This window comes from Salvia hispanica, chromosome 2, assembly GCF_029641045.1.
Source record: "Salvia hispanica isolate PSC_SH4W2 chromosome 2, Shi_PSC_v1, whole genome shotgun sequence".
NCBI classification, from domain to species: domain Eukaryota; kingdom Viridiplantae; phylum Streptophyta; class Magnoliopsida; order Lamiales; family Lamiaceae; genus Salvia; species Salvia hispanica.
Window position 1 is genome coordinate 63,568,929 of NC_142693.1, and position 14,457 is coordinate 63,583,385.

At 37.2% G+C, this 14,457-nt stretch overlaps 3 protein-coding genes across 3 annotated transcripts; 2 read left to right on the forward strand and 1 right to left on the reverse strand.

Moving 5' to 3' along the window:
- Positions 1-443: 443 nt before the first annotated feature.
- Positions 444-3,841, reverse strand: LOC125215200 (protein DCL, chloroplastic-like). Its single transcript, XM_048116551.2, has 3 exons — positions 3,297-3,841; positions 2,219-2,333; positions 444-873 (listed from the first exon to the last, which is right to left on the reverse strand). The coding sequence occupies exons 1-3, from the start codon at positions 3,674-3,676 to the stop codon at positions 697-699; spliced, it is 672 nt and encodes a 223-aa protein (XP_047972508.1). The 5' UTR covers positions 3,677-3,841; the 3' UTR covers positions 444-696.
- Positions 3,842-6,814: 2,973 nt separating this feature from the next.
- On the forward strand, positions 6,815-7,770 carry LOC125189772 (inactive disease susceptibility protein LOV1-like). Its single transcript, XM_048087033.2, has one exon. The coding sequence runs from the start codon at positions 6,906-6,908 to the stop codon at positions 7,653-7,655; it is 750 nt and encodes a 249-aa protein (XP_047942990.1). The 5' UTR covers positions 6,815-6,905; the 3' UTR covers positions 7,656-7,770.
- Positions 7,771-9,161: 1,391 nt separating this feature from the next.
- LOC148932901 (putative late blight resistance protein homolog R1A-4) lies at positions 9,162-10,133 on the forward strand. Its single transcript, XM_089066137.1, has one exon. The coding sequence runs from the start codon at positions 9,186-9,188 to the stop codon at positions 10,131-10,133; it is 948 nt and encodes a 315-aa protein (XP_088922263.1). The 5' UTR covers positions 9,162-9,185.
- The last annotated feature ends 4,324 nt before the right edge of the window (positions 10,134-14,457 follow it).

Genomic DNA, 14,457 nt, shown 5'->3' on the forward strand with positions numbered 1-14,457 from the left:
GATAGAGCGTTGCTTATAACTAACAAAACAGAATATTTGAATACTTGTGTTAATAGTAAAATAAAAAAAATTGATTTAGTTGAGTACCTCGTTTCCTGAAAAAATCATCATCACAATTCACAAACTAAATTAAATTTATTATAATTAAAATAATAAATGAAACTTTATCCTAAAAACCTTACTTTTCCAAAACCTCATCCTTACCAGTACTCCAAAAAAATCAACGACGATATAAAAAATATATATGGATGCCTAACTTTGGTCGACAAACAGAATTTACCTATATAAAATCAATTTTAGCCTCATAAATATTCTCTAATGATGCATAATAAAAAATTAAATTAAATATTCTTTTTCTTTGTTCATGCATATCTGCGTTACCCAATTAAATAACAATTTATATGATATCAACAATATGAATCAAAGGAAAATACTAATGGATATCATGGAACACAACAAAATGTAGCCAGTCATTTTAAAACAAAATCAAATAATACAAAATTATGTAGAATACACATCATCCTAAAATTACAACAGAAAAATGCCTGGCTTTTATTGCCAATTAATAAACTGATAATGATAAGGCAAAGCTACTATTCCATTTAAACATTAATAATTCAACTCAGCTATATTCAGATTGACAGTATCCAACTATTCAGCTCAGTACTATGACATGATTAAGCAAAAAATTTACCTTCAGTCGTTGCGCCTACGCTTCCTAAAATGTCTCAGAATAAAGCTGTCTGCGTATAAAGGGTAGTTTTTCTTTATCAAGCCCTTTATGCATTTCCAGTATGAGAAATCGACCAAATCTCCATCCTTGCGAACGATGAATAAACATCTTGAGCTCTCAAAGGTAGGATGGTACCCAATCTGTCGAGCAGATTCAAACATAAGAAACTTTCAGCAATTAACTAAGCGAATGAACCTTTTCAGGTGCATAACTGATGTGTGTATCCATGTGATAAAAAACCGGCCTTGGCACATTTGAAAATCTCGTTTCACGAAATTTATAAGTAAAGCTAGCTATTTTTGGTATCACTTTCTGGTTGAGCCAACAAAAATTTGCCTCTAGTAACTTTTTCCGAAAACATGACAGATGCAGGGTATAACATTACATTATGATAATACTCTACACAAAAGTAAAAAGGTTGTATTACGTTTACACTTGCTGAAAGTGTTCGACAGTGATATAAGCTTATAGCCTCTAGTATTGATATTTGATGACCTAATTGGACCGATTTTCCTACTTCATTTCTTCTCCTGAATGGCTGAACCCGAAAGAGGTACCATGAATCTAATAAAAGGACAACTGGGGAAATGGATATTGTTAGAGCGTTTGGTTGTGAGCTATTGAAACCTAGGTGTCCTCGACATGCCAAAATGTCAAGGCGGGAAGGGAGATTACAAGGTTCAATTTTTTCCCCATTATTTTGTTTCTCCAGATGACACTAGCTGCAGAACTTGAGCGGAAGAATAACCGCCTGACTACATCCCAGAAGCCATCATCATCAACAGTCTAATTCTAATACCATTTGAAGAAAAAAGAATAAAAGGATATTTATAATTTTAGACGGACCGCTGCCTTTGTTCAGTAGGCAAGTTATTAATGGGTAACGAACTTATGGTTATTGCGATATTAGGCTCTTTTCCTGCCTGTGGGTCAGTGTGGTTGTTTTATCTCTATTTAAAAAATACTCCCTCCGTCTCGGATGATTCGGGTCACTTTGACCGGGCACGGGTTTTAAGAATTGTAATGAAAAGTGGGTTGAAAAAGTTAGTGGAATGTGGGTCCTACCTTTATATATTAGTTTTATAATAAAATGTGAGTAGGAATGAGTTAGTGGAATATGAGGGCCACTACTAAAAATGGTAAAAGTGAAATGGGACAAATTATATGGGACGGCCCAAAATGGAAAACTGGGACGTATTATCTGGGACGGAGGGAGTAGTAACCATGCATTTCTTATAAAAGAGAAACAAAAAAGGCATAACAACCACACAATTGGCTCATATATAAGTCACGAAATACTGATTGGCATGTATAGAATGCAGGCGGCATTTTTTTTGTACACACTGCTTGGAAGATGTTTCAGCAGAGTAGCTCTTTTCTAAACTCATGCAAAATGCAGCAATGTTCAAATTTATTAGTAACGAACTTCATAAACTTAACAACATTGTATGAAAGCTTCAATCACAGATAGTGTAAGAGAGATACCGTGATGTAATCAATTCCAGATCCTATCTTGTCTTCATATGCAGGATGATAAGGAAGCACCCTCTCTAGAATAGTTCTCTCATGTTCAGGACTCAACCTATTGCCACATTCATACCTGCAATAGAAAAATCATATGGGGTTAAGTTTGACAAAAATGTGACTTACACCATCTCACACCAGTAATCCACAAACAAACAGGTTTCTTGCTGATCCCTCTGGTCCACAGACACGGTCCATCATTCTAGTTCCAACTCTAAGGTAGCTCCAAACCGAATACAAGATTCAATCAAAAAATGGTGTCCATTAAACCAGCACCCTTATCGACTTCTTTGCTCATATATTACATTTGAAAATTAATAGATTAATCCTCCATAACCCTAAAGAAACTTGAATACCCAATTATCAGTTTAGAATGGCCTCAAATCTTGCTAGCATTCTCTGAGAAACTACACAAGCCAGTCATTGTGATCCTAAAACCAGAATCAGGGGATCATTCTCAAGCCCTTGAAAGACCAGTAAACATCTCCCAAACACGATTTCCCCTGAAGTCCTCAGACAAGGTCCATAATCCTAGCTCCAACTCTAAGGTGGTTCCCAAGTAAATACAAGATTCAACCACAAAATTATCAAGCATCACAATGTGGTATCCATTCAACCAGCACCTTCATTAATTTCTTTGCTCATATGCTACATTTGAAAACCGATAGATTAATTCTCACCTTCTCGGTAACCCTAAGAATGCCCTCAAATTCTTATCAACTCATATCATCCATCAGTAATTCACAAACAAACAAGTTTCTTGTTTTCATTCTCACAGAAGCTATACGAGCCAATCAGTGTGACATACTAAAACCAGAAACAGGGGATCATTCTCAAGCCCTTAAAAGACCGGTAACCATCTACGAAACACGAATTTCCCTCTGTTCCATAATCCTAATTCAAATTCTAAGGTAGTTCCCAAGATTCAATCACAAGGTGTATTTGTATACAGAAATACACATAATGTAAGCTGGAAAGGCATAAATCACAGAAGCGAAGCAAATCAAATTAGTGAATCTAAAAGAAAAGAAGAGCTTACTTTCCGGAGTGAAGAATCATTCTAACAAATCCAACCAGAGGCACAGTGTCCTCTAAAATCTGATCCTCCCAATCTACCCACGTGTCACCATCTCCGCGCTTCCTATCACTCCCATCATCATCCGAATACTCCGCCGCCGAATCCTCCTCATCGTTCGAAGCAGGGGAAGGTGCCACCGGCTTCCTCAACAAGTCGCCGCCGCGCTCCTGGCTGCTCCCAACCGCGCCGCCGCCGACCGACCTGGTCTTCACGGCGCGCAATCGAGCTTTGTGGAGCGGGAAAGATATGGAAAATGGGGATAAAATTAGGTTTTGCGAAATTGGTTTTCCGTGGAATGAATATACAGTTGCTGAACTTGAAGATGCAATTGAAGACGCCATAGCAATCCAACTAAGACTGCGATGCAGTTTTTAAGCGGTTTATGGAGTGAATTACACTTCCAATTCGCGAAAAGCAATCATTTTTCGATTGCTTTTGGTAAATTTTCTTCGGTCCAAAATTTTGTTTAGCCGTAGTCGAAGAACAGAAGATAACATGCGTTCAGAGAGTGAAATCGGATCGGGTCGGGTTGAGCAACCATGTTCTATTAGAGCATTTCCAGTGGCGGCTAGCCCACCGGCTAGCCTATTCGCGTCGCTAGCCGGTTGGCTAGTCGAACTATTGGAATCGGCCAGCGCTAAATCGGCGAAAAAATAGGTGAGCGCTGGCCGCCATTGTGGCGTGCCGATCGGCGAGCGATCGGTCAGTGCTATTTTTTTGTTTTTTATAATTATGTATTTATTTTATGAATTTTTTTAATTATATAATTTTCAAGGCATACTAACATTTTTTAATGTATTTTTTAATAAATTAGTGAGGAGTAGAGTAGGGCGGTGGCTCGTTTGTGGAAGCCCGGATTTTTTTTTATTATGTAATTTTTTTGATTTTTAGTTAATGTACTTTATTTTATTTAAATAAAATTAACGAATTTTTCCCGTATATGTGTCGTAAATTTAATTCCGTATTTTGTGTTTAATTCCGTATACGTAGTTGTTTTTTATTTATTTTTATTGCGGCTAGCATGTGGCTGGCCTTAGGCTAGCCTATTTGATTAAAATGCTGATGTGGCAGGTGGAATTTTAGTGTTGATGACGTGGCAGGGAGAGAGAGTGGCTAGCCTGTGGCTGGCCTATTGCCACTGGAAATGCTCTTAAGTTATACTCCCTCGTCTAGACCAGCCCAAGGTTTACCGAACCGGTTAAAACTGAAACCGTAACCGTCGGTTACGGTTCTGAACGGAAACCATAAAAATTTACACGAACTGAAACCGTCGAATTTTTGAATCGTGGTTCGGTTCATGTTCAAAAATTTTCGAACCGAAACTGCGAAAAACCGCCGGAAAACCGTAAAATCAAGCCGGAACCGCAAAAAATAGCAGCAAAACTGGCGGTTTGGAACCGTTAAAAATCGTAAAAAATTGCTGGAAAACCGTCGATTCGGAATCAAAACCGAAACAGGCAGTTTTGGAACCGGAACTGGAACCGCAAAACACCCTCGCGGTTCGGTTCCGGTTCAACAATTTCCAAAACCGGAACCGACGGTTCTTGAACCGTGGGCACCTCTACCCTCGTCCCCTAAATTTTGACACAGTTTACTATTTCGGTCCGTCCCCCAAATTTTGACACACGTCACTTTTTACCATTTTTGGTAGTGGACTACATATTCCACTAACTCATTAATACCACATTTTATTATAAAACTAATACTTTAAAAGTAGGACTCATATCCCACTAACTTTTTCAACTCACTTTCTATTACATTTCTTAAAACTTGTGTCGGATCAAACCGTGTCAAAATTTGGGGGACGGATAGAGTAAAAAATAAAACTACAATTATTATTACAAAAATAGCCATTGATAAAAAAATAAAATTACACAAACTTTTATTCATTCCCTCCGTCCCAGATGATTTATCTCATTTTTTCGTTTCAGTCTGTTGCACATAGTTTGTCTCATTTTACTCTTTACTCCCTCCGTCCCAAAGTAGATGTGACATTTGGAAAATGACATAAGATTTTAGGAGATGTTATTTTGTGTGTTAAGTGGTGAGAGAATTATAATTGAAGGAGAGAGAACTTTTTTCATAAGAAGAAATGTGACATCTTTTGTGGGACAAACTAAAAAGAAAGTGTGACATCTACCTTGGAACGGATGAAATATTATTTTTGGTAGTGGACCACATACCACTTACTCATTCGTACTCACATTTTATTATAAAAATATGACCCTCGTTCCACTAACTTTATCAATTCATTTTTCATTATACTTCCTCCGTCAGCCTTTAGGAGTCCCATTTATGGACGACACGAGTTTTAAAAAATGTTAAGAAAAGTGGGTGGAAAAACGGAACTCTTAGAAAGAGTATTTCTTAAAATTTGTGCCCGGTCAAAGTGAGACGAGATGAAGCGAGTATTTTATATTCTACTCCCTCTGTCCCATAAAAGTTGAGACAAAACTTTTGGGCACGGAGATTAAGAATATATGTTAAATAAATAGGAGAGATGAAAAAAGTAGGAAAGATAAGAGAGAGTAAAATAAATGATGGAATAAAATAAGAGTGATTAGATGTTTTGTCTTTAGTTAAAAAAGGAAATGACTCAACTTTGTTGGGACAGACTAAAAAGGAATACGACTCAACTTTTATGGGACGGAGGGAGTACTAATTTTATACTCCTTCCGTCCCACTAAATATGCAACATTTGATTTCCGGAACAAGATTTTATGCAGTGGTGTTTTGTGAGTTAATGAAGAGACAGTAAAGTAAGAGAGAAGAAAAGTAGATAGAATGTTTTTTCCGTTTTAGGAAACGTTTCATTTTTATTGGGACAACCTAAAAAGGAAAACGTTTCATTTCTAATGGGACAGAGGGAGCAGTACTGATTTTATTTACAATAAAATGGCAATAAGATGACATATGCTGAATTTTTGGTTTGGGGTGTCATAAATTTTCAGAAAGATAGTCCAGCCAAGTTCCAACTAAATGTCTACCATGTCTCCTTGTTTAGGCCTTTCATCACTCACAAGCCATCGAACCTAACCCTCAAACTTCCGTCGAAGTTTCACCATGACCGACTGATCGATGCCCCGATTTTAGCAACGGCTGCCCTCGCCGTGCTCTTGCAAGGCCTACCTCAAGTTCAATGGTTAGTTCACTAGTCCTACACACCATGACTAGGATAAGCGTTTTTCAAGGATGGGGGAGTTTATAAGGGCTCCAAGCTTATTCCTCCACATTAATCGAGCCTAGATAAATGTCATTATCTTGCTGTAATAATATTTTGTTTAACCTTAATAAATGGTGAATAATTTTTGTTTTATCTTTTCAAATGTTGATACAGGTGAATAAAGAATCAAACATTAAAAATGTTAGAATTCCCATAACCAACCTCAAAACATGGGATTCCATCCAATCGAGTCATTGAAAATTAATATTTCAGTCGTGATTTCCAACTGCATCCCACAATTTCAAAACCCTCTATCTTCTCCAATCACCACCTACCTCCGCCACCACCAGCTCCTCCGTCTTCACCACCTACCTCTGCCGCCGCCACTATTTTGCTGTGTTCAGGTGATGGCGGCTTATGGCGCTGCGAATTCTCTCAAGAATACCATTAAATGTATTCTTCAATCATCTCGCATTTCACTGGTTCCTGCCTCTTCTACACAAGTCTTACGACCCCCCTACGAGGCCATGAATCGCTTGCTGAAGGTTCTGCTAAAGTTGGACGACACCGGCTACAGTAAGATCAGGACGAAGGTGAACGCTTTGGATGACCGAATCAAAGAGGCCGTATGGGAATTCGAAGATTTACTGGAATCTCATTTCTATGATCAGATTCTTCCACAACTCGAAAGTGAGAGAGATCACTTGTCTTTCTCGGTAGATCTGCTGAGTCTGCAACCAAGTGTTGATTGCTTCGTCAAGAGGATGACAGAAATGGAGTTGGAGTATGATATTGAAGTGGTGAATATGCCTGAAGAAGAAGGCGAACCTATTGCCTCAAGGATTGATTTTGGTGGAATCAGCTCAAACATGGTTGGATTATCTGAGTATTTTGAATATACTCGCAATTATCTTCTTGGAGAAGATGAAGGGAATGGCTTTTCAGTTATTGGAATGGCAGGGGTTGGAAAGACAACCATTGCTAAAAAAGTATTTGACGATCCATTAATTCAGAAACATTTCGAGCTTCGAGCATGGTTCAAAGTGGGTAGAAAATGTGAATCCAATGAAGCCTTTGATGTGTTCTTGCTCAAGTGGATCCCAGCACTCGCCACCAAATGCTTACCCAAGGAGTCAATGAGGATGACCAGAAATTAGTTGGACTCTTAAAAGAGAGATTGAAGGATAAGAAATGTCTCATTGTGTTGGATGATGTATGAAAATGGGATACACGATTCATGGATAACCTGCCACAAGAAAAAGTCAGAATCTTGCCGGCGAAGATTTAAAGAATGTCCATATAAACGTGCACGCCTGTTGAATGAAGAAGAAAGTAAGAAATTATTTGGTGAGAAGGTATTTGGTGAAGTGGGTTTCCCTCCCCATCTTGAAGAATTGGGAGAAAAGATAACCAAAAAATGTGAAGGTCTTCCACTTATGATAGTCACAGTTGCAGATCTCCTATCCAAAGAAGACAAGACACCAAAATTTTGGACTGAGGTAGCAAATAAACAACATAATTCAGTCTTTGTGGATGCATACAATCAAATATCAGAGGTATTTTTCCCAAGCTATGAATACTTAGATCAATGTTTGAAAATGTTCTTTCTCTATTTGGGAGCTTACCCTTCTTACACTGATATCTATAGTAAGGAATTCATCCCTCAGATAAATGCGGAAGGAATTTTTGAATCATATAGCATGCACACTCTCTTTGAATATATAAATCAATGCTTGGATCAGTGGCGGAGCCAGGAATTTATGGACGGGGGGTCCAAATTTCTGATAAATAATTGTTGAGTTTATTTAGTGTCAATGTTGTCAGAAGTTGACGTCGCATAGCCACATAAGCAACAAAAGGGATCGTTAACAAGAAGAATAGTGAAAATAATTAAAACATGAATAGCAGAAACTGAATTAATTATTTTCTTAAATTGTAGAGATAATAAATACGTGTGTGAAATTCATTATATAAAATTACAAGTTGTGAGAAAATCATCAAAATCGATAGATAAATATTAACGATACAAGTAATATGGAATAGTATTTACATATTTATGGGATAAAAAGTATTTTTTTTATGAATATGTATCGATTAAAATTTCAGCATCAAAGAAAATAAATATAATATTATAATGTAAAAGGAAATTAAACATAAAAGAGATACATATATATAAAAAAGCTATAGAAATAACAAATTTTGTGCCTAGGGAGCATTGAACACGGGACCTCACATAGAATAGGCGGGTCTTGTAACCAGCTAGGCTAAATAAACAATTGAATATAGTTGTATACATATATTATATATACGAAAAGTTAAAATGGGTGGGGGGCCCAAGGGCCCCCCTGGGCCCAGCGTGGCTCCGCCCCTGCTTGGATGTGCTTTCTGATTGGTATCATCTTGTTCTACATGAACGCGATTATACTTCCTGGTTTTCTGAGAACAAGTTAAGCGTGCATTCTTGCTGGCAGTACCTGTGTAAGAAAGAAGCCAGTAAGATCAACTTTTTGCTTGTTATACAAAGTTGCGATGATGTTACGAAAGACCAACGTCGGTTGTGTGCGCACTGCAACACTTTATTTGCCTTCGAACAAGTGTATGATGCAATAAAAAGTGATTGTGCGTCCACTGCCCGTTCTCTCCTTTGTTATGGTCCTTACCACGAATATCCAATTCCAATACATGCCATGGATTTTAAGTTGCTTAGGGTACTAAATGCTATTCATGTCCGGTTTTACCATATTCCACTTGAAATTATGAAACTAGTTTGTCTAAAGTTTCTTGCCCTAACGTGCAACAAAGAGCTCCCTTCTTCCATATCCAACCTTATTCAACTTCAATCCTTGATTATTGAGCAGCATATAAACATTAAAAAGTGTGGAGCTTTGTCATACATGCCGGTTGAAGTATGGGACATGCAAGAACTACAATACATTGAGGTAAACGGAAGAGACTTACCAACCCCTAATTCTGATGCTACTCTAGAAAAACTTTATTGTCTTTTTGGTGTGAGTGCAAAGAGTTGCACTAGAGAAATTCTGAAAAGAATCCCTAATTTAGTGTCATTAGAAATTAAGATGGAGTTGAATCCTTGCGATGATGACGATGATATCAACCCATTGAGTAACTTGGATTATATCTCAACAGAACTCCATAATTTGGAGATGCTTATCTATTCTGTGCCTAACCCTGAGATGAAGTATGAGTGCATGGTTCCTCTTTCAATGTTCTCATCAAGTTTGACGAGGTTGGGGTTGAGTGGCTTAGGGTGTTCATGGAAGCACATGAATGACATTGGTTCACTGCTACCAAATCTCGAGGAACTTGGGTTAGAACACTATGCCTTTCAAGGGCCAGAGTGGGAGATAGGATCAGATTGTTTTTTGAAACTCGAGACACTTGTTATTGAAGATACTGATCTGGTGCGATGGATATCTCAACATGGAAGCCTCCCAATGCTTCGCCTCCTAAGCATACGGCACTGTTACAAATTAAGACAACTCTTTTGGACTCGTGATCCCTCAATGGTCACAACAGCTGCAATCGAATTCATTGAGTGCAATCCCTTAGTTGTCGCTTCTACCAAGCAATTCCCAGAATCTCTCTTTACAGTTCGTTGCCACTCTTCTTTTTGAGATGAGAAGTTGTTGCTAGACTCTAAACATGGCTAACAGGTTTGACCCCCTAATCCTTCCCTACTTACAATTGACTGAATATGGAATTTATTGTGTTTTGCTATCCGTTACAGTGTATGCTGGTTGATCTTCTAATTACTAGTTAGTTTATGAATGAGAATTTAACATGTTAGTGTTGTTTAATTTGAATAACATGTTAAAAAAAATTTATGTGCTCACATCCTTTATTCATTTTTTGTTTCTTAGGCAAATGAGAGAGAGAAAAAGGATGTCAAACGCTGTTTCAACGATTGTGAATTCTTGATTTTGTTGAGGATTATGAAACCTCATTGCTGTATAATGTTTGAATATTTATGTAATGGTTGAATTGAAGGGATTGTTGAAATTGTAACTTCTGTGAATGGATATATAACTTGTGAAGATATTGTTGTTGGTCATTCTGTTAGGTCTGAGGTTTCACACGAAAGTCCGCATTTTTTGTGAATTATTGTGCAAAAACCCATATGATCTGAGAAAATGTAATTAAAATTAGAATTTTGAATATCAAATTCGAAATTTACAATGTACGTATAGCTTCAACCAAAACTATTTTTGGCATCCGTCCATGTGTATAAAGACTTAGTGCCACAAATAGTAATTCGCCAATGAATTTAATGAGATAGGGTTGTGATATCGGCAGAACTAATACTTAAATGTTGCTAATTTACCGCCGACGAACACCTCCAACAGACTCCCCGATGAACGTTGTTGCGAAGCCCATCGCCGGTCAACATTACATACACACGTTTTCATCTGTAATAATAGTACTAGGTCAACACTCAAACACGCACCTTATAATATGCTGATAAGTTTGACAAAAAAATGTGACTTACACCACCTTATATAATTCACCGGTAATACACGAACAACCACGTTTCGTGGTGACATCCCTCTGGTCCTCAGACACGGTCAATCGTTCTAGTTCCAACTCTAAGGTAGCTCCGAACCGAATACAAGAGCCAACCACAAATTGATCAAGCATCATAATATGGTGTCCATTAAACCAGCACCCTCATCCATTTCGTTGCTCGTACAGACCCAATTATGAGTTTAGAATGGCCTCAGATCCTTATCAACTCATATAATTCATTAGTAATTCATGAACAAACAAGTTTCTTGCTGACATTCTCAAAGAAGCTACACAAGCCAGTCCTTGTGATCCTAAAACCAGAAACAGGGGATCATTCTCAAGCCCTTGAAAGACCATTAAACATCTCCCTAACGCGATTTTCCCTCTGGTCCTCAGACAAGGTCCATAATCCTAATTCTAACTCTAAGGTAGTTCCCAAGTAAACACAAGATTCAACCACAAAATTATCAAGCATCACAATGCGGTATCCATTCAACCAGCACCTTCATCAATTTCTTTGCTCATATGTTAGTTACATTTGAAAAGTCATAGATTAATTCTCGCCTTCTCGATAACCCGAACAAAACTTGAAGTCCCCATTATAAGTTTAGAATGCCCTCAAATTCTTTTCAACTCATATCATCCATCAGTAATTCACAAACAAGTTTCTTGTTGTCAATCACTGTGATACTAAAACCAGAAACAGGGGATCATTCTCGAACCCTTAAAAGACCGGTAAACATCTCCCAAACACGAATTTCCCTTGATTCAATCACAAGTGTGTATTTGTATTATTGTATGCAACATAAATACACATAATGCAAGCTGAAAATGCATAAATCACACAAGCAAATCAAATTAGTGAAAGAAGCAAAAAGAAGAGCTTACTTTCGAGAGTGAAGAATCATTCTAACAAATCCAACAAGAGGCACAGTTTTTATGCGGTTTATGGATTGAATTACACTTCCAATTCGCGAAAAGCAATCATATTTTCGATTGCTTTTGGTGAATTTTCTTCAGTCCAAAATTTTGTTTAGCAGTCGAGGAGGAGTAGAAGATAACACAAGGACAATGGTGAGAATATCGGGCCTGGTCGGGCCGGGTCGGGCAACCATTTCCTAATATAAAAATTAAAAATACAACACAAGTTTTACATTTTACTTATTTTATTACTCTAGTAATGTTTCTTCTCTTGTATTAATCAAAATCTGTTTTAGTACTTTTTTAGTAAATAAATTTATTTGTATATCTGATTGTGGATTACTTTCTAATATTACTATTTAAATGACTCCAATTTTTGAAATGGAAAGGTTTTAGATTTATGTATCATCATAAAAAAATATGCATGACAATTATAAATTAGAAGAATAAAAAATACGTAGAAAATATAAAAATTGTATTATAAGATAATTTAAATGGATTATTTGAGAATAATTATATACTCCCTCCATCCCATTTCATTTCATTTCTAATGGAACAGAGGGAGTATTAATTATTGAATTAAAATAGATTAGGATATATATTTATGCTCTTGGATTTTCTTTGTTGGTTTCTTTTGAAGTCTTAATAGAAGTTCAATTGCATATGATGCGAATCTGGATAGGGCTAAACCATTTTTCATGGGAGAAACGAAGAATGCATGGCAAGAAATCAATCCAAAACTGGGCCTGATTCAAATCGTTTGTTTCTTATTAGGATGATGTCCAAATAGGCTTCTAAGACCACCATTTTCTTCATCATCAAAAGAGTTTAATCCGGATGAAGAAGTTAGTAGTCTAACGAAGGCTGCGTGGAGCAGTGCGAACCCAGCGACTCATTGTGTTCGCAAGGCATAGCGACCCGACAGTTTTGTTAGTGATTTCAGAAGCATTTCTAGTGAGTCGCCGGCTTCGTACACCGACTAATTAACCCCAACAACTCGTCGGATTAGGAGCAAGCACAAGCAGAATTTTGAATACTTCCTCCGTCCCAAGATAAGTGACTTACTTCTTTTCGGCACATAATTTAAGGAATGATATTTAAATAAGTTAAAGTGGAGAGAGTAAAGTATGAGAGAGGGAAAAGTAGAGGAGAGAAGATAGAATAAAGTAGGTGGGGAATAAAGTAAGAGAGATGACTTTTTGCTAAAAATGGAAATAAGTCACTTATAGTGGGACACCCCAAAAAGGAATATAATCACTTATCTTGGGGACGGAGGGAGTATTTTTTAGTGTCTTTTCATATTCCAACTTTAGTTTGAGTGACCTTTCATTTCCCAATCTTCCACATCTATAAAAGGGTCCTTTGTACTCCCTCCGTCCCAGATAATTTGGGACACCTTGACCCGACATGGGGTTTAAGAAATCTAATGGAAAGTGAGTTGAAAAAGTTGGTGGATGTGGGTCCTACTTTTAAAGTATTAGTTTTATAATAAAATGTGAGTAGGAATGAGTTAGTGGAATATGGGTCCACTACCAAAAATGGTAAAAGTGAAGTGGGACAAATTATGTGGGACGACCCGAAATTGAATAATGGGTCGAATTATCTGGGACGGATGGAGTATCATTTATAATAGATACTACTAGATTAGAAGTGAGTTTTAAGTGTCTCATTTAAGAGTCCCTCTCCATGTTGGGTAAGATAAATGTTTGGAAAATCCATGGCCGGGCTATGGTTACTTGATGGTTAGCCCGAGGTTAGCCACTTGCTAAATTCACAATAGCATCATGTAGCTAGTGGCAGAGCTTGAGTGGGAGTATACCCTAGGGACGAACCTCTAGTGGTAGAGCTTGAATGAAAGTATATCCTAATAGTTTTGATTTTCAAAAATTTGTTACCATAATTCTTGCTGGCAGCACTTGTTTTACAAAGTTGTGATGATGTTACGAAAGACCAACGCCAGTTATGTGTGCATTGCAACACTTTATTTGCGTATGATGCAATAAAAAGTGATTGCGCATTCACTGCCCATTCTCTCCTTTGTTATAGCCCTTACCACACAAATCCAGTGCCAATATATGCCATGGGTTTCAAGTTGATCATGGTACTAAACACTATTCATATCCGTTTTTATCATATCCCACTTAAAATTATGAAACTAGTTTATCCAAAGTTCCTTGTCCCTAACATGCAACAAAGAGTTCCATGCTTCAAATCCAACCTTATTCAACTTCAATCCTTGATTTTATCAGGCTAACATATGAAGATTAAAAATCTTGAATCTTTGTCAAACGTTGATTCAACGAATGTGAATTCTTGATTTTGTTGAGGATACTATCATCTAGGTCAACACACACAATTGATATCCAATTTTTAATACCGTACTACAATTTAATTCAACTTATAGTGATACTCCCTCAGGTAAGTATTGGAAATAATACTACTCCCTCCGTCCCATAAAGATTGTCCCATTTTTTCATTTCCGTTTGTCACACAAAATTTGTCCCATTTCACTTT